The 19,022-nt window shown below is 43.8% G+C and overlaps 1 protein-coding gene and 1 long non-coding RNA gene across 5 annotated transcripts in view; one reads left to right on the plus strand and one right to left on the minus strand.

The window, feature by feature from the left end:
• Nucleotides 1-10,619, plus strand: part of LOC309719694 (transcription factor COE1-like) — a 55,656-nt gene extending 45,037 nt beyond the window's left edge. Inside the window, exons 12-17 of one of the 4 annotated variants that reach the window (XM_082555988.1) lie at nt 1,745-1,810; nt 2,390-2,552; nt 4,109-4,288; nt 5,883-6,080; nt 6,322-6,390; nt 7,593-10,619. In XM_082555988.1, coding sequence (XP_082412114.1) covers nt 1,745-1,810; nt 2,390-2,552; nt 4,109-4,288; nt 5,883-6,080; nt 6,322-6,389 — 675 coding nt within the window. In that variant the 3' untranslated portion in view covers nt 6,390; nt 7,593-10,619. The remainder of the gene's footprint in view (nt 1-1,744; nt 1,811-2,389; nt 2,553-4,108; nt 4,289-5,882; nt 6,081-6,321; nt 6,391-7,592) is intronic. The other 3 variants (XM_082555987.1, XM_082555989.1, XM_082555990.1) reach the window with 3 other exon arrangements.
• Nucleotides 10,620-11,649: 1,030 nt separating this feature from the next.
• Nucleotides 11,650-17,016, minus strand: LOC309720467. Its single transcript, XR_014280492.1, has 3 exons — nt 16,812-17,016; nt 16,305-16,457; nt 11,650-14,878 (listed from the first exon to the last, which is right to left on the minus strand). It is a non-coding gene; the product is annotated as an uncharacterized lncRNA (long non-coding RNA).
• Nucleotides 17,017-19,022: the final 2,006 nt, after the last annotated feature.

Raw genomic sequence — 19,022 nt, forward strand, 5'->3', positions numbered from 1 at the left:
TCGCTAACGAGAGACTGATAGGTACAGACAGGGCACAGGAGCATGAGAGAGTGATTAAAGGGGGGGGGGCAAGTGAAAGTAGTTCGGAGGCTCAGGTGAGGGGAGAGTGAATTATAAATGAGGAGATGCACGCACATAATAGACCTAAGGAGAACGAGCAGAATGGCTGGTGCAGAGAGGGGCAAAAAAAAAATTAAATAAAGAGACTGATGTTGCACGAGTGCTCCCGGAACACCGTTACACTCCAACTGCAGATCTGTTCATGTCCTAATGCCTCGCACTTCCTTCATTTCCCCTCCTCCCCCGCTTTCTTTTCCTCCTCCTCTCTTTTTCCTTCATCCATCCATCTAACTATCTAGCAATCCCTGGGAGGCATGGGGCGTCGAGGAAAAGCAGAGAGAAGGAAGCGAGGAGCAGTGCATACATACTAAAGAACCACTTACCTTCCTAGGGCCTCTACATCTCTCAATCACCTCAAACAGGCCTCCTTTCTGGTCTCCCCTCTTCCCAGCTCTCACCCTCCTCCTCCCCTCGCCTCCTTTTCTGCCTCCCCCAGATAGTGCTAGTAATGGGAGGTTAACACAGAGGCAGCGCTCCCATTATTGAGTGAATTTAGCACCTCGGACAGCGCTCTACAATCTTTATTGCTTTGCTGACCCTCTCGTCATGTCCTGGGCGTGCTCGACAGCCTCCACATGTGCATGGCTGCGTGTGCGGTTACACTCGTGTGTGTTTGCGTGTGTGTGCAATATGAGGTCTGATTGAAAGGCGGCGTGTCACGGAACAGAGAGCACACATGCTCCGGGGCTTGTTCACAGCGAGGGATACACTCAGGAGAGTATAACGCACAGCGTGAGTGTGCGCGAGTGGAAGAGAAAGAAACGAGGAGAAGGTTGGAGGGGAGGGGGCTGCAATTTTCTGGTTGTCGCGCCTCCAGCATATATCCTGGCCCCGGCACATTAACTTTTAAAAAGGGTTTTGTAGGACTGTAGGTGTCGACATCACACACACACACACACACACACACACACACACACACACACACACACACACACACACACACACATATATATATAAAGACTGCCTGGAGTCACACACTCACACACTCAGGGAGGAAAAAAGAATAGAGACAGAGAGAGGAGGGAAAGGGTTGTAAGCGGTGGAAAATGAGTGCGGAGAAGCTGCGTTAGGATAAATGTTTGATGTGGGAAATTCCACTCGGCGGTTTTCACCTGAGCAATGATGTTCTACATTTATCACACAAAGTGGATACAGGGCTATTCACTCGGATCATTACCAGGGTTAATACAGGGCAGGAGACGGGTGTGTCCCGGCTGACGAGGAGAGTTGTATAGCCGTCAACCTGATGATATGTTGTGTTAAATGAGATTGATGCGTGATCATGTGCGGCGGGTTCGTGATCCATCAGCGACAGAGGAGAGAGAGAGAGTGAGAAGATGTGGAAGATAGTTGACTGATAGAGAGATATAGGCTCATGTTTTATTCACAGATAACAGTATCTTCCCTCTGCTCTCCCAAACTGCCCAGCTAGTAACAAAGTGCTGGGATGGGCCCATTTCTCTTCCTCTCCCTTCCTCTGTCTACCCCTTTCCTCTCCCTCACACTCTCTCTGTTCTGCATTCACAGCATAATGCAAGGAGTGAAATGTAATAAAAGTGACTGAACTCTTTGAGCCGCCACACTTGTGATCAATCCCCCTTCCTCTGTCTGCGCTTGATTGCAGGAGGTGATTTTAAAGAGAGCGGCAGATCTGGTGGAGGCCTTGTACGGGATGCCTCACAATAACCAGGTAAACTCTCTCTTACACACACACACACAGACAAAAACACAAACAGCAATATCTCTTATTAGACATTATTATTTGTTTGTGGTTCGGGCCAAGTGGCAGCATCAAAGGCGCTTATCTCTGCTGGCGATGTAGCACCCTGCCGTGTTCGCGCAAGATCTGGGACCCACAAACATGCACGCTAGACTATGTTAGAGCTTTTTATCAATGCAGAGGGTGGAGATGAGATTAGAGGGAATGCAGAAGGCAGTTGAAGAGGAGGAGTGGCATTAAGGCTTGAGTCTGAAGGAGGAAGAATGGAAACCCAAAACAGGGAGGAAGAGGCAGGCTAAAGATCTGATGTGTCTGTTTAATGAGCCTTTCCTCCATTTACTGAACCAATCCCACCACTCCCAGCGACAACTGATAAAAACCACTCAGCTCTGCTAGATTTACATGTGCAGTATCTTGAGTGGAGATCTAGCATTCTTATCAGGCTACAAAGCCAACATCAAGGGTATATTTTCCCTCTTCTCTTCTCTTTTCTTCTCTGTTACTGACCACCACTCTTTTTTTTTTTTTTTGTTCCTTCCTCATCGTCAGGAGATGATTCTGAAACGAGCAGCGGATATCGCGGAGGCCCTCTATACAACAGTCCCAAGAGGGCACAACCAGCTAGCCAGTCTTGGCAGCAGCTCTGTTCATGCTGGCATGATGGCAGTAAACTCTTTCACCGGGTCAGAGGTGGCACAAACAGCCAATCAGGGTGAGCAAACACACCAGGAAACAATTCTGGCCTATTGTCATGGGAAAAGGAAAAAATGTTTATTTGCTGTTGTCCATTTAGGGATGACAGCAGGGTGGGGGGGGGGGGGGGGGGGGCAACTGGCATTTTATTTTTCATGTGGGAAATTTAGAGATAGTGATTTAAGAGCATGGAGCAAATAAGAAAGTGTGAAAAAGGAGGACAGGAGGAGGAGAGGTGACAGTAAGAAACGGGGAAAACTTGAAAGAAAGATGGTGAGAGAGTGAAGAATGGAGAAAAAGAAAGCCGTGGATGGAGTACGATGGAGAAATATGAGTGGGTCCTAGGGGTGTGTATATTAGACTGGGGTCGGCCCCTGTCTGACAGAGAGAGATGTGGGTGCAGTCAGTGGTGATTCATCACATGTATCGGGGGAACCAGAGGAGAGTGGATGGACCAGCCTCTGGATGCATCTCAATAATTCCAATGAGCTTCCTCTGCCCTTCATTTTCATCCGGAAACATTCTTAACCTATCGTTTGTTTCACCCTCATATTAGATGAAAATGTAAACTTAATCAGGGAGGAGCAGAGTGATGAAGAAGTGAGACAATACTTGTGATGAGTAGCCTTTGTTACACTAGAGCAGGGGTGTCAAACATAAAGCCCGGGAGCCAGAATCACCTCAGTAAAATCCGTTTTGACATCCCCACACTAGAGAGTGGAAATTTCAGATGTTCAGTTCCAGCCATTTTTCCCCCACCTATGTTATCATGTTGTATATTGTATAGATATTGTGTAGGCTCACTTTGTGTCTTCAAAGCAGCTCTGACCCATGGGTGCCCTGTAGTGTCTGGTACTGGGATGTTGGCAGTTTGTGATGTGGAGTGATGCATCCGTGTATGAGGGATGTTCCTGAATCCTGTAGAGTTTGAAGGCCGGGTGAACAGATTGGGCACCATTCATGTGCAGGCAGGGCACACCGTCGTGCAGGGCAATGTGCAGGTGGGCGTTACCACGTCACATGAATGGCAGTACCCGAGGCTTCACAGCAAAACACTGCAGTGAAACAATGATTTTCACTTTGCCCGTCAGCGGTTTTAGTGTTGTAGCTGATCAGTGTGTATTTATAGTCTTCCATTTTACATTGTTCTCCTTCTGTTCACTGCCCCTGTAAAGCATGAAAGGTCCTGTCAGAAATACTAGCTTCATTCTTTGTAAATTACAAGAGAGCCGCCAAGGCCTTTTACCGTTAATTGCCTTATCAATATATCTAATTCTGAAGAGGAGCCAGCAGGGTGATAGTCCTCTTGTTTCAGGCGTTGGAGGGGGGGTGCGGCTATATCCCTCTCATATCATTCTTCCTCCACTCTGTTCATTGCTTTTTTTCTCTCCCATATGCTGTCTAAGATTTTTCTAAGAAAAAGCAAAACATTTCTTCTGGCTTGTAATGCTATGTCCATTAGTATGAAAAAAGGAGCATTTGGCAGCAGCTGCATGTAGGCTTTCTTGTTTTGGTATGCCTGCCATCTGCTATACCTCTAACACTCTCCATCCCCCTTTCTTTCTCTGTCTTTAGGTTTCAGTAGGAGTACAAGCAGTGTGTCCCCTCATGGTTATGTCCCCAGCTCTACTCCCCAGCAGAGTAGCTACAGCTCTGTCTCCACTAGCATGAATGGCTACGCTAACTCTGGCATGGCAACCTTGGGCACCTCACCCAACTTCCTCAATGGATCTGCAGGCAACTCGCCCTATGCTAGTGAGTAAATACAGTGCATACTAGAGCTGAAAGTTTGGGTGGGGATCAGCATTTTGTAAATGACAGAAGACATCTCTGAGAGGAACTGAGAAGCACGGCAGGAAACAAGAATCGACACGACAGGAGAAAGTATTTCAGTTCAGCTGGCTCATCTGTTTCTTTAAGAGCAGAGTCAAACACAAATCCCCGCTTTATTGGCCAGGGGAGGAGATCACCTAGCACGTCCCAACACCTCCTCGACACACACGTGCACACACACACACACACACACACCACCTCTGCTCACACACACTCACCCTCTACATTAAAGACTCTTGATTAAATCAATAAACTAATTGCTAGAGAAGCAATTCCATTTCAGCTCTTTGATTCCTGGGTGTTAACAAGTATTTTAACAGGCTCATCGGCCCCACACAGACACTTTCAATCAATGGCCCCTCGGCCTGCCTTTGTAGGTCCAATTTTCATTAATTGATTAGTTAGGCCCCTTCATAAATGGATTATGACTTTATTGCAAGGATTTGTCAGGAAGAGCCATAAAAGCTAAGTGTTGGATAATAACAACAATAAAGGCAGAGGCAGATATCACAGGGCAGGTGAAATACGGCTCAGCTGATTGTAAAATCACTGAAGGGGGAAATGCTCTTAGTGTATTAGCAGACAAAAGACAAACCCGAGAGAAGTGGATGGATGGGATGATGTCAGAGGACATGATTTGGATTGTGAAGAGTTGGGTCATTTGGCTGTGTGTGCCTCTCATGAGGGTGAATTACAGTGGCCACAGTAAATCCAGCTAACGGCTATCTTGTACAAAGCTTTTGATTTCATTTCAGAAGCACTGAGAAGCTCTTTTAGATATGAATATGTTCAAAAAGTTTCTCTATCTTGCATTTGAAATCTTCAATCCACCGTTCCAGAGGGGATGTCCCAAAAGTACAAATCCACATCTAGCCCTTAAATTACATGACATATGGTTAACAACTGTTTAGAGTGCTTTTAAGGTGGTGAATGATGCCTAATGTGCAGTTAAAATGCAAAGAGCCAGTGGGCAAGCATATTGCTTATGTATTCTAATTTTTTAAACCTTGTTGGTTAAAACCTCTAGCATAAATATCTGTGATAAAGTAGATGTGTGGGAGCTTTGTTTGTAAGTTGCCCTGAAAACAAATTACAGGTTACAGTACCTAAAGTTGCTGAGGAGATGTTTATCATCCCCTGAGCACAGGATGAGTCATCAAAACAGATTGATCAGAAGGGGGAAAAAACGACCTCAGGCCATTTTCAGCATTTTCCAACTAAACACATTTTTGTGTAAGATATGGAAAATCTCTTTGCCAAATAATTGCTTAACAGCACAACAGGTAGCAAAACAAGTCTGAGCCAGTTGATCTGAAAACAACATGTCACCCCTCCTGCCATCATCCATTGACCAGTCCCCTTCTGTTCGTCCCATCTGCCTGTCCTCTGCCCTCGGCCCTCTCTCTAACCCCCTTTCTGCCATCGTCGTCCCTTCCTGTCCTTCTTCCCTGACATACACCTATGACGCCCCTTCCTAAAACACCCTCTCCTGCCCATCTCTCTCTCTTTCCCTCAGTCGTCCCGTCCAGCCCGACGATGGCGTCGTCGACCAGCCTGCCCTCCAACTGCAGCAGCTCCTCTGGCATCTTCTCCTTCTCTCCAGCTAACATGGTGTCTGCAGCCGTCAAGCAGAAGAGCGCATTTGCCCCCGTTGTCCGACCCCAGAATTCCCCTCCTCCCACGTGCACCAGCGCTAATGCTAACAGCCTGCAAGGTAAGCCGCTAAGTAGCCTCACGCTAACTTGCTGATGAATTTGAAATTTGCAGTATGAGCACAGTAAAAAGTTTTAGTAAAAATATTTGCTAGGAATTGTTCACCCTCAAGCTTTAATCCTGCTTTTCCTCACCTCCTATGATAACGTCTCACTTTTACTCCTTCGATTTTCCTTTTTCTTCCTCCACTCCTTTTTTCCCCCCTTTCTTGGCCCTCCCTCCACTCTCCTTCCTCACCGTAGATCAGTCTTTTGTGGACTCTAGCAAGTACTCATCAGCCAGCTCTCTGCAGGGCCTGGCCTTCTCCTGAAGTATGTTACTCCTCGCTTTCATTTTTCTCTTTCTCTGTTTTGGCTTTCCACTCCACGCTATCCCAGACCGCTCATTTGCACCATCCTGCCCTGCCCTGCCCTTCCTTCTCGTTTCTGTTTTTATTTGTCACTCTTGACTTGTCAGATAGTCATCATGCTACCCCATATGTGTTATATTTCCTGTTTTCACTTCCTGCTTCCTGCCCGTCCTCTAGTTGGTGCGTCTGCGGGGGGAGGGTGTGAAGGGAGGTCGTTATGCCACCACGGGTCACTCTGTTCTCTCATTTCCATCGAATGCGGCACGGGGTCTGTTCGTCTGGGCAGGATGTTGTATGGTGCTGAGATCCTGAGAGAGAGAAATGATGGATGGGAATCTTTATCAGAGCCCCAAGCTAAGCACTTCCTCACTTCCTTCGTCGGCGTTGATGAGCTCTGACCACTGTGACCTAAGGGCCAATGGCCACTATGCTCTGATCACACTGACACGCGCACACACACACACACACACACACATGCACACACCATTCTGTTAATCCCAACAAGTGGGAGACACTTAGGAAATAACCTGGGAATTAGTGGATTGAAGAGTGGGGGAAATCAATAAGGAGCCAATATGTTATATGAAAAATTTATATCTGTGATGGTTTCTGTGTAAGAAAAAAAAACAGGATAGAGGGAAGGAGTGATGGGGGGAGGTGGCTTGTGGGGAGGCGGAGGTGCAATAGTTGGTGCTATACGGAGGTAAAGATGTGAGTATATCTCATGGATTTCATTTCCATGTTTGAGCCTAATTTTCATCACCTCTGTCATTCCACATCAGTTCATACTCTCCCCACCCTCTCGTTTGAGTCATTCTCCGTAATGCACATAATAGGCTTGCACCATGTAGCTGTTAACAATTAACAGCGGCAGCTCTTGCATGAAGCTGTTTAGGAGGCCTGTGAGAAGCTGAACAATGTTGTCGATGCGCGACCAAGTCAGCGGCAGCGGCGGAGGGAAATGTTTTGATTCCTGGGGCCTCGGAATGAAGAGATAATGAGGGAGAGTCGTCTTTGTTCGCCAGATGCTGGAGCACATTGCTGTTATGTGACTGTTGTGATGACAGATGAAACCCAGCAATCACATGACTGACCTTTCTCTCTCTTTCTTTACCCCTCAATCTCCCATTCACTCCTTCTACCTCCCCCTCTTTTCCCACAAAGCAGCGATTCCCGGGATGATCGTTCCACCCATGTAGAGGATCTGGGATAGCTGGAGATTTGGGAATGTTGAGAGGAAAAAAAAGACAGTAGCGGAGTCTGGTGAGTCTCTGTTATGCTGCAGAGCTAAAGTGAAGGAAGTCAAGATAAAGACGCAGGACTCTGTTAAACTCAGGCCTTTCCATTGGGATTTCATCTGAAGGCGATAGGAGAGAAAGAAAAAGGGGACAATATGAACCTTTTGTGATGTTATTTCCCTCTTGGTTGAAATAGTGTAGCTTCTCTGACACCATGTTGGATGGAGTGTATAGAGACTGATAGTTTGCCCACAGTGTGACACTGACCTCATGAAAAGAGCATTTATTTATCTTTGTGTTTATGCCTGTAAGGTTTGGGTTTGATTACTGGAGGCCCCCACGCCGCCTTGCAATCCATAACTCGCACAAACAACAGCGAAGTGTTGGTTTGGCCATGAAGTTTACAATAACTTCAGTCACAAACAAAGGAGCTTTCCTTACCGTTTCCGCCTCTCTAAAACCGCAGAGCGACACAGTGGCCAAATGGAGAAGGAAAAAAAAAGTTCAGCAACACAGAAAAAAATAGAAAATCAACCATTGATTTTGCTGCTAATTTTCCAATAAATCTTAAAAATTGTCTAGCAAAACTGCCCCAAGCTGTTTAAACATCACGCCTTGCTTTTATTTTATTTTATTTTTTTAAATCTCTCTCTCTCTCATTTTGGTTGGTTTGTTTGAATTTTAATAAAACTGTGAGGATAGAGCTGTTTGCAATATGCTTTTTCTGCTTGACATGTGAAGACAAGGTGACGATGAGAATTTAGCCAAAACTGACGAGGTTTTTAGTGAAGACTTGAAAAGCCAGAGGATGTGTGTGCGTCCAGCCAGCACTGTAACTGAAGGAGCCTAGCAAATATCAAATTAGAATAAATGCGTGATATATGTGATATATTTTTGTATATATAAAAAAAATGTTCATTTTGGGGTTTTTTTCACTTCTTTACTCTTTTTTTTGCGATAGCTCTAGTTTGAAATGTAAACATTAAATGTCTTAAGGCAGCTTCTCAGTACAGAAGATAGATTTACTGCGTCTTGTCAATATCTCATTTGCTAAACATGAGAAACATGGGTTTGGATACAAAAAGGGGATCCCTGTAAAATACCCTATAAATAATGTATTTATCCCTTGTATTTGTACATTGACTCTCACCCTCGTTTAGTTGTGTTGTGTAAGTTTAATACAGTAAGTGAACACTTTTCGCAGTGTTTCGTTTCATTATTTGCTGTTGTCTCTCACTATTTAAATGTGACTTTTTTTTTAAATCTTTGTTCCTTTTTGTTTTTTGTATGTTGTTTTGCATCAGTATGCCATGCTTCTGTTTGTTGATTCAAAACATGCCATTGTCTATTTTTGTATTATTTGTAAGTTAATAAAAAAATCTTTTTTTTTTCCTTATGAAAATGTTTATTGTACGGCAAAAAAAGTAGCATCCTATTCAGAGTATTTCGTTGAAGTAGATTTTTTAAGAATATAAACACACATTAATATATACTGTAAATCTATATCTTTTTGTTTGAACTCTGAGGCTTTCAGATTGATACTGTTCTTGAACTGATAATATGCATGGGTTCTTCTCTTGAGTGACTCTTTCTTTATGTGTGTGGAAAACCAAGAGAACAAACAAATTGCTCTGTTTTTCTTTCTTTGTGTTCCTCTTTTTTGCCTCCCTCCTCTTCCTCCTCCTCCTCTGTTCTTCCCTATGTTATTTATGCCTGCTTACATACTGTATCTATATACTCTTTCTTTTATTTCTGTCACTGTAATCTTTACCAGCAGTCTAGATGCCTTAACAATGCAAACCCATTCTTCATTCAATCATGTGTACAGTTTTTCTACCCTCACCACAATTGTCTGTTGCCACAGAGGAATTCATGAGAACTTGGGGACAAAGCACAAACCCACTCTGTTTGGTGGTAAAGCCAGACTAGAATACAAAGAGCCATAATTCAACAATCACACACACACCCCGATGTACTATAATACTGCAGCAATGGCACGCTTTGAAGGACAAGTTGGAGCGGCCTTTCTCAGCTGTGCTTCCTGCACGTTCGGAGAAACACTTTTTGTAGCAATTATGTAGCTTTTTTTTAATGATTTTGGCAGCATGATAGTGACATTTCTCATCAACCACAGGATCACAACAGTACGACAACACATGGCTGTTTTTATTGTAGTACAGAGGGGCGCACAGTGAAGACAAGCGCTGCCACAGCACAATTTTAATCTCTACACAGAGTCGTAGGTCTGACTCCAGTATCCGACAGTCAACCCAGCCCCCAGTCCTTCACCGTCTGTATTGGCCTTTGGACAATACAGCTTCATTTCAAGCTAAACAAGACTAAAAAGAACATGTGATGAACCACAAAAGGGAGCTCCTTGGCCCATCAGACATTTCTGTAGTCTTTTTTTTTTCTTTTTTTTCGTGTCTGCCGTGTGTCTTCAAGCTGTTGCTGGACAGAGAATAGGGCTTTTTCTCTCTCTGCTTTTTCTTTTCTAGAGCCTGGTTTTGTTAAGGGGGTAGAAAGGACAGTTTTAACAGAGGCGCCTGCTGACAGACGAGTGTTTTTCAGGCACTTGTGTGCCTGTGCCGGTCTGGGCCAGGGCGGGAGGGGCCGCAGCATATCTGTTTCAAATGAACTACAGAGGTCTGTTGTCATACAATGGCATCTTTGTAAGCAAAAGTTCCATCCCAAATATGAGTATCAGTAATGGGTGACAAAGTTTTTGTATTTAGGTAACAAACAACAAAAAAAGAAGAAGATGCAAACCAAATAGCTGGTGTCTATTTTTTCCTCTGTTTGTCTTTGACTGCAAATACACTGAACAGCTCTATGATATAAGGGAAGAAAAAAAATCTACTGTATAGATTGTTATTGTTTTTGATGAAAATTGAGCTGTAAGATAACTTTTGGAATCTCACAATGTTGAATTAAAGTTACCTCTTGTCTGTGACTTTGTCAGGTGTCCTTTTATTTCAAAATATGCCTCATTCCTGATTTATTTTATGTTACCGGTTTTCTCTGGGCTTTTTTTTTTTTTTCACTGAAAATGCCTTCTCCAATTAGCTGACAGGCAGCTGACTAAGAATAGAGGAGGAACGGCTACGGCTTATTCCACAGGTCAGAAACAGGCCTGCATCCTTTCCCCTGCTCGGCTCCTTTCTCTAATGAATCTAATTCATTAATGCATTACTGATGGCATGGTGAACATGGTTAGCCTGACAAGTTTCCTCCTAAACATATTAGTTAATGATGATTCCAAGGTTATTAATTGCAAAGGCACCAGCCCACCATAATTGAGTCATCATTTGCATACCCGGTCATCAGCAGAAAATTAATTTCTTTTTTATTTTTTGCATATCTAATTTAGAAGGCTGCGATTGGATTAGCTCGTGAAAACAGCGGATCCCAGGATTCTGCTGACCTCAAAGTATTCCAGGGTCTCCTCGGTAACTGGAGGCTTCCGCAACACCAAGGGGCGGTGAGGGGGGAAAGCAAGACGACCTGGAAGTACTGATGAAATAAGGGCTCGTAAACACTGCGTGCGCTTGTGTGTGTTTGCCTCCCTAATTGCCTAAAGGTTCATAACAACACACAGTCTTTTTTTCCTCTCTCTACTAAGTCTAATAACAGAGTTGATAGTTTGCTGACAAACAGTAAAGTGGGTGGCGGCGTGCATGATTTAGCAGTAAGAGGTGGGATATTGAATTATGGAGGTTGCACACTTAGTCCCGAGGAAAATGAATCCTGGAGCCTAATGTTTTTGATTAGCAAGCCGAGCACCAATGCCGCGTTGCACCGAGGGATTCGGCTTCCCCTAAATGTAGCTTGCAGTGCAGCACATATACACACCTACACACACTGAAACACACACACACTCATAAATCATAAATACACATAGACAAAAGGTGAACGCATTTTGCTCTTTATTTCCAGCTGCTTTTCAGGCCCCAGATAGACTGGTCAGTGTGGGAGGAGGACAATAGGAGTGGGAGGCCGAGGGCAGCGTGGAGCCAGCAGACCTCAGCCCTCTGGAGACGTAACATTAAAGACGCTATTCCTGGAGAACTACTCCACTGGATAGAGCCGGCAGAGCCCTCGCACATCAAGAGAGGTGCTGTTCAGGAGCTTCTGTGCTACTAGTACCCTAATGAAATATATTAATGCACACATTCCTCGCTCTCCTACTCCACCTCCTTCTTTTTTCTCATTCTCCTCCCTGCATGGACACATGAAGGGAGGAAGAGCGGAGAGATGTATTTGAAAGAAAAACAGGAGTCCCCATGGGGATCTCGGATAAAGAAGAGGAAAGGAAAGAAATGGAAAGGAGAGAGGATGTGAGTGTGTGTGTAGGGGGATATTCAGAATGGAGGCAAGGCTTAGACAGCGAACAAAACACAAGGAGAGGAGGGATGAATATTAATAATATTCTGTGTTGGAAAATAGTCACAATGGACATCATTGAAAGACGCAGAGAGGCAACGGGAAGCGAGAGCCATCCCCGGCCTTACTTACTGAGCGTGTGCGCACCTTCCTGCATGCGCACGAACACGCCTGCCATATTTGAGCACACCTCGAACAAGTGTGTACTCACAGTCGGGTTTTGCGCGCCCGCTTGCGAGGGTGTGTGGTCGTTTCCCACAGTAATTATCCCGATGACTGTGGGTGTCTGTCTATGATCTGTGTGGTACCTGTCAGAGGGAGCCCAGCAGAGCCCGTGCTTTATATTCCCTGTAATTGCTGCTGCTAATTTACTGTGCGTTGGCCTAATGAGTAGGGAGGTGAGGGGCTGGGGTATGTAATGGATGTTAGAGAGATAGAGATAGAGAGATGGATTTCACCACTGGCGGCACACAGAGAGGGAAGAGGGGAGGAGGCCGGCGAACTGTGTGTGTTAAGCAAGCATGTAGAACACTTATCTTTATTGTTCTACTAAAATGAAAAAAAAAAAAAAGCAAAAAACCAAAACAAAAGATAAGCTATTTGCCCCTCCAACACCACCACCACCCTCCTCCTCCTGCTTTCCCTCTCCCTCTTTCTCCCCCCTCCAGCTGACAGTACAGTGGCGACTACAGCGAGCGCATTAGACGAGCTTTTTGTTATGTTGATTAATGATAAAAGCAAATCCATAAATAATATAGATTATTTATTCCATTTATTCACATGCTAATTAGAGCTAGAAACAGATACCTCAGAGAGATGGCCCTTTTTTTTTTGTACACCCCCCTCATCTGTTCCGGTGCAGTCAGATAGATAGACCAGCTGACATTCACCCACACGCATAGACAGTCACACGTTAATGTCATTCACACTTTGAAGCACCAATGGTATCTTGTGATGGGGACACGTCCACCCTTCATTTCTCCCTAATGAGGTCATGATAGAGGCCAGCGGTTTCGGCACGCCACACACACCCCTCTGTTTTTCCAGGCGCACACATTTGGCGAGCGCTGGATTGACAGGGTCGTCTTTGATTGATGCACCGCGGTTCTTCCACATGTTCTACAGCTCACTCATTTAATTATGTTTCCTAAGCATCATTAAGTACCATTATATTCTATCATATTGTAATGAGAGAGGTGGCCAGTCACAGGACAAGCTAATTGGTGATTAATGTTGTGTATCAGTGAGAGACGAACGCAAGATTGGCCGTTTAATGACAAAACACTGTATTTAAGTGCTGAATGTGTAAAAAAACACAAACAGAGAGGGGAAATTAGAGAGAGTGTGATTGAAATCAAAACAGATATGGCCTCTTAGAGGTCTAATCTCTCACCTTTCCCTTCACACACACTCAAACACACACCTCCCTCCCTTCCCTCCTACCTTAAACACACACAAACTTCCTGCATTATTCTGAATTGTTCACCTCTTAGCTGCATTAAGGACACTTACTCAGGTAATGCTGGAGCCTGTCTCTGCAGACATAACTTACCTGCTCCTTGAGATTAACCGCTAACTCAGTATTGATGCACTGGCTGCATCACAGGTACACACACACACACACACCCAGCACACAGATACAAACATCCTCATCTGGTATTGATACGCCGCGCGGCTGTAGGTGTTTCCATTTAAGGTCAGTCGATTGCCTTAAGTATGTAATGTTAGGAGGGGGGTCCGTAAACATGTCAAATTAGCAGTAATGAATGACCAGGCACTGGCAGGGGGAACTGTCAGGGTGCACGGCCAGGACAATACATTACCCTGAGTTATCCTAGTCTGTCCTCATTGTAACACACCCACAGTGACTGAGCAGACACGGGGTGTAAACTAGTGGGACCCATTCAGCGGTCACACACTCCACTTTAATGGTCCGTGTGGCTGATTGGTGCCCAGGAGATGAAAAAGACTCGAAACAAGAAGTAGACACGTCACCAGAGCACGGAAAGTTCAGGGTAAAATATTCTCAAAGCAAAGTTTAAAGATTGATGGACACAACCAGGAAGGTAGAAGGGGAAAAATGCATGAAAATAGATAGAGAGATAGATAGAGGACTAAGCTAGAGGGAGAGAAAACAAACTGTGGTATTTATTTTTTCTTCTCAGTGTTGAAACAGGAAAAGGACCTCTGGTTTAATAAACCATGAATCCTTTCACAGAGGGTTTGTATGTTATTCTTCGGAGGAACAGATACGTGAGGAGGAGAGGAGAGCGAAAGAGAAGCAGGGAGCAGCAGGGGGGGAAAAAGAGAAAAAAAAAGATGCTCTGCAGCCATATGAAATTTGCTCTCCCCACTTTACCAACACACACACTTATACATCCACTCTTCAGCCCACTTCCAGGCTGTATGTTAGTTTTGGGTAAGAAGTGTGGGATGAGGAGGGAGGGATACACATCCTTTCCCCCTCCTCCTCCTCGGACTGGAACTGAAGAAGCATAAATGAGAAGTAGAAGATATACTTTCCATCTGTAAACACTCAAATTCCTCTCTCTTCTTCCTCTCTGCATTGTGAAAACGACCTTCTAACATATCCTGTCCACACGGAAAATCATCTGTTCACCACAGGAAAGCGCTCGCATCAGTATGTGGCACATACGCACAACGAGACTGTCCACTTTAATTTCTGAGCTTGTCCCAACTATATGCACAGTACTGTGGCAATGGTGATAAATAAACATGTACACAAGCGTGAACCTACTGTTTCTGTATGTTGTCTCCTCGCCTCCCACACTCCTCTCCACGTCTTCTCTCTCTCTCTCCCTCCCCTTCCTGTAACAAAGGTTACATTGATCATGTTTCTAAAAGAGTCTCTGTATTTCCACATGGCCCAGCCTCTGATATGTTTTTCTTGGCAGGTCCGACTTCTACTTTTGTCATTCACTCAGCATATTTTAACAAATTAGAAACATTAGAAACCGGGATCGCGGCAATGTTTTGGTTTGGTTTCGAAACTCTTACAGTCCCCACAATTATATTTCAAAACACGGGCGAATTGTTTGACAGCCTGAGCGGAATAAAACCCCTAAAACAACTTATTCATTAGAAACACATGCTCTCGCAATTACAGCTTAGCATTATGTTAATGTGTGTTTGCACTGGTTCATTTGTTGTCGTGTGAAAGGCTACGTCGCCAGAGTGCGAGCTCGGGTTCGAATGTGTGCCTGCTTACACGCGCGTGCCCTCTTGCGCGGTTGCGTGCCGCATGTGTGTGCGTGCGCGTGTTTAAGGGACAAAGGGACACAGTGCTCCACATAACAGCATTACAGATGGCTGTTGTGAGTGGTTGTGACAGTGAAAGCGAGTGAGTTCCCACTCCATACAGATGTACTCTGAGTGACCTTACAAACACAGTGGAACTAAAACAGGCCCCCTACCTCTCGCTCTCACTCTGGCACACACTGTCAATTCTCACTCAGCCCTTGCGGGGCACTAAAAGTTGTTTCCTGAGCCAGGAATACATCAAGGGCCAAGAATATATAAGCAGGGAGCAGGAGAGATGCATAGCTAGGGTCCAGGAAAGCATAACTTGGACTAAGTAAATATTGGACTGAAGGATTAGTAGCTTTTGCCACCTATAAAAGCAAGGCTGCTATGCCAGGGGAAGTTAACGACCACACGCTCTGACTTTACCGTGGATTGTTTTACCAAGGAGCTGCTGTGGACAAAGAGGACATTTCAACAAGATCACGTTATGGAGGAAAAGAGGAAAACGAGAAATGACTTAAACAATTGCCCCCTTCCTTTCACTGACTTTGAGACAATTCAAAAACGACTCGAGTCAGGAGAGGGGTGATCTTTATGTTTCACTTTGTGAAAAGCCCAGGCCCACCACTGTTGCTGCTACTTTTAATTTTCTTTTGGATCCTCCTCTCAAGTAAGAGAAAAATGCTTAACTATTTCTAATATCTCAAAATTGTATAGCAACATTATTTGCAATGATTACAACAGGTATATGTAAAAGTTAAAATGGTGCTTTTCCATTTTTAATGTGTGTTCAGAGGTCTTGTGGAATACTTCTACATATTGGTTGGGAAAAAAAAAAAAAAAAAATATATATATATATATATATATATATATATATATAATTTGGTATTTTTTGACAGAGCTGCTTAAACTTTGATAAATTCCCAAGCTTCTCAAATGTGAAAATGAAAACATCAAAAATCAGGGGATGTGTAGAAAGAAGGCTGCTTACCAGATTCAGCTAGCTCCTTGAGGCTACATTCAGATCGGTTAACACTCACTCGTCGTCTCTGGTTTCTTCCGTGTTTTGGGAACATCTCCCAGTGCCCTTTCATTTTGCTCTTTCTTCTGGAAAACTCGCTCAGTTTGCATGACCCCTCAAACTCTATTATGAACAGACCGTTTAGATTCAAAACAAAATAGCTTGCAATCTTAGCTTTTATTTTCACCACTTTCTCTCCTTGCAGCAAAGACAGCAAAGATTAAAGAGCAAGATTTTAAAACACCAAAATAAATAATGGAGTTGTCTAATGTTTGAAACAGGGAGTTGCAGTCTTTGGAAAAGTTGGAAAGAGTTTTCTAAAATAAAAACTTTTTTTAAAGAAAGAAAAAAATGCAGCTACCACTAAAATATTAAAACAAACAGTTATCCTGAGACATGGACAAACAGCACTGGTATCAGGTACTACGACCAACTTTAAAACTTGTTTTTTTAAGATAGAAAATTTATTTTACTTACCCAGACTGCACCCTCCATCACCATAATGTCAGCGTTACAGAATAAAGCACAGCGCAGCAACTTGCTGTATATATATACTGTGTGGGTTGAGGTAGCCACTATGTAGCGGAGACGTGTGTTTGTTCACTGGGAAGAGGTCATTTAGCTTTGCCTATGTTCTACCTCTTTGTGTGACCCACATAGCGAGAGATTCGGTAGTGCTAATGTAGCTTGCTTGTTGGCAAGAAGTCAAGGCTGCGTTGCTTGCCTCCGCTTTTCTGACCCCACCCAGGATGCAATGGGGTAGCTTGGAGATTGTTTGGGGCATGAGTAGTGTAGGTGGATAACGTAATGCCAAAAACTATGGCGTTATTTTTGTGCCACTATTCTGAGCGCGCGTAAAAAAAAGTTTGCAGGTGTAAGTGTTGCATTTTGAGGAGAAATTTATTTTGAGCAAAGAAAAGCTGAATATGAGTGAACAAAATTCATTCCTGCATGCAGAAAATGTTTTTCAGTGTTTGCTATTATCCATACACACACACAATAGCAGCCCCTCTCGCTCAGTTTTTATATTTGCGCTCGCCCGCAATGTGTTGCTCGCGCTCTCAACATTTCTGCCCATGCGCGCTCAACTCTTTATGTATACCGTTATATTTGTGCCACAAAACCAGCCAATCACAGACTGACTGAAAAATCTGATTGGCTGTTTTGGTCTCCAATCAGCTCGAAATGACGAAATGCAATATCCCAGAATCCATTTCGTCCAAAACTCAAACAAGGCAGTGGCGGAGGAACACAGAGTGGCAGAGTTTGAAATATTACTCTTTCTGGGTCACAAAATAAACTTTTCAGATATTTTCATGCGAGAGTGGTGCTGTGTAAACTTCTAATATCTGCTTGATTCATCAAGACATCACATAAGTGCTCTAACATTTTCAGAGATGCCTGTTACCCACCAGCTGACCGGGTGGTCACTGGTGGGTCACTTTATTCTATTTAGTAGGAAATAGAAATGCTTGATACATTTTAAAACATACAATAGACCACGGTTTGGGCGAGATACAAGTGCGTCTTACGAACATTGCTTGGAGTGCAGTAGGACGTGGCTAAAGCAGCGGTAAGCTACATCGATGCTACATCTTTTCAGCGAGAAAACAAAGTTCATGCTACTTAATGTCAGATCATTAAGACAGAGAACAACCAGTGATTAGTGACGTTACCCTGATGTCTTACTGCTGAGAACGCTACATTAATGCTAGAGTCGCTGTGTGTGTGGGTCACCCAGAGACAGTTGGAACATAGAGCACTGCTAAGCAAACAAGAAACGACCTCTTCTCAATTGGTAAGCACATATTTCTGCTCATAGCGGCTACCACTACCCACACAGCAGTTATATTTCAGCATTACATCACTCTGCTGTCTGGGTAGTGTACCTTTATCAGTTAAATCTCTTCACACATCACTGATCCCCTTGATTACACCTTGTAGATTTTTATTTTTTTTGGGGGGGGGGGCTTTTTCACACCGGAAAAGTCACTATCACAATATTTCACCAAAATCGTTTCACGTATGTCTTAAATTAGGTGTTCCTAGCCTTAACACAGCTAAATCAAACACTAAACCGTTGGTGGTTGAATTCTTCGTAGGTATAGAGAGGGACAGAATTATTAGACCCCTTATGTAATTTAAAGTTTCTGTCAAAAATCTTTCCAAATGCTTTTTTAACAGCGCCAGGGAATTTCAACATAACACTCCTAAACATACTATGAGCAGTGATGTGCTTTAACTTTGTAATGCTCATACCTTGTAAAATCATGTTAAAACAGAGGTTTATCTTCCAATTTACACACAGTGTAAAAATTCCAGCAAGAGTTTGAGCTGTAACATGAGAAAGCAAGAAATCAGATTAGACTTCAGAAAAAGAATTGTTGATGCTCTCCAAGCAGGAGATGGATGTACAAAGTTATCGCAGCGAGTGTCAAGAACTGGAGTTGAAGCCACACAGTATTCTGTACTGTGTGGCTTCTCACTTCTCACTCCTCACTCAAACCTGAGGTAGGAAGTGAAAGATTTCAAAGACTGTGGAACAAAAGCTAGTGAAGGATATATCTAAAGACTCCATAACAAGTGCCAAGGCACTAGTGAATGACTTAGCCAAGCTGGGAACTGTCTCAAAGAAGGCAATTACTAGAAGCGTGCACACCAATGCACTGAGAGGTTGCACCCTAATAA

The sequence above is a fragment of the Aulonocara stuartgranti genome (genome assembly GCF_965226115.1).
Source record: "Aulonocara stuartgranti genome assembly, chromosome: 2".
NCBI classification, from domain to species: Eukaryota; Metazoa; Chordata; class Actinopteri; order Cichliformes; family Cichlidae; genus Aulonocara; species Aulonocara stuartgranti.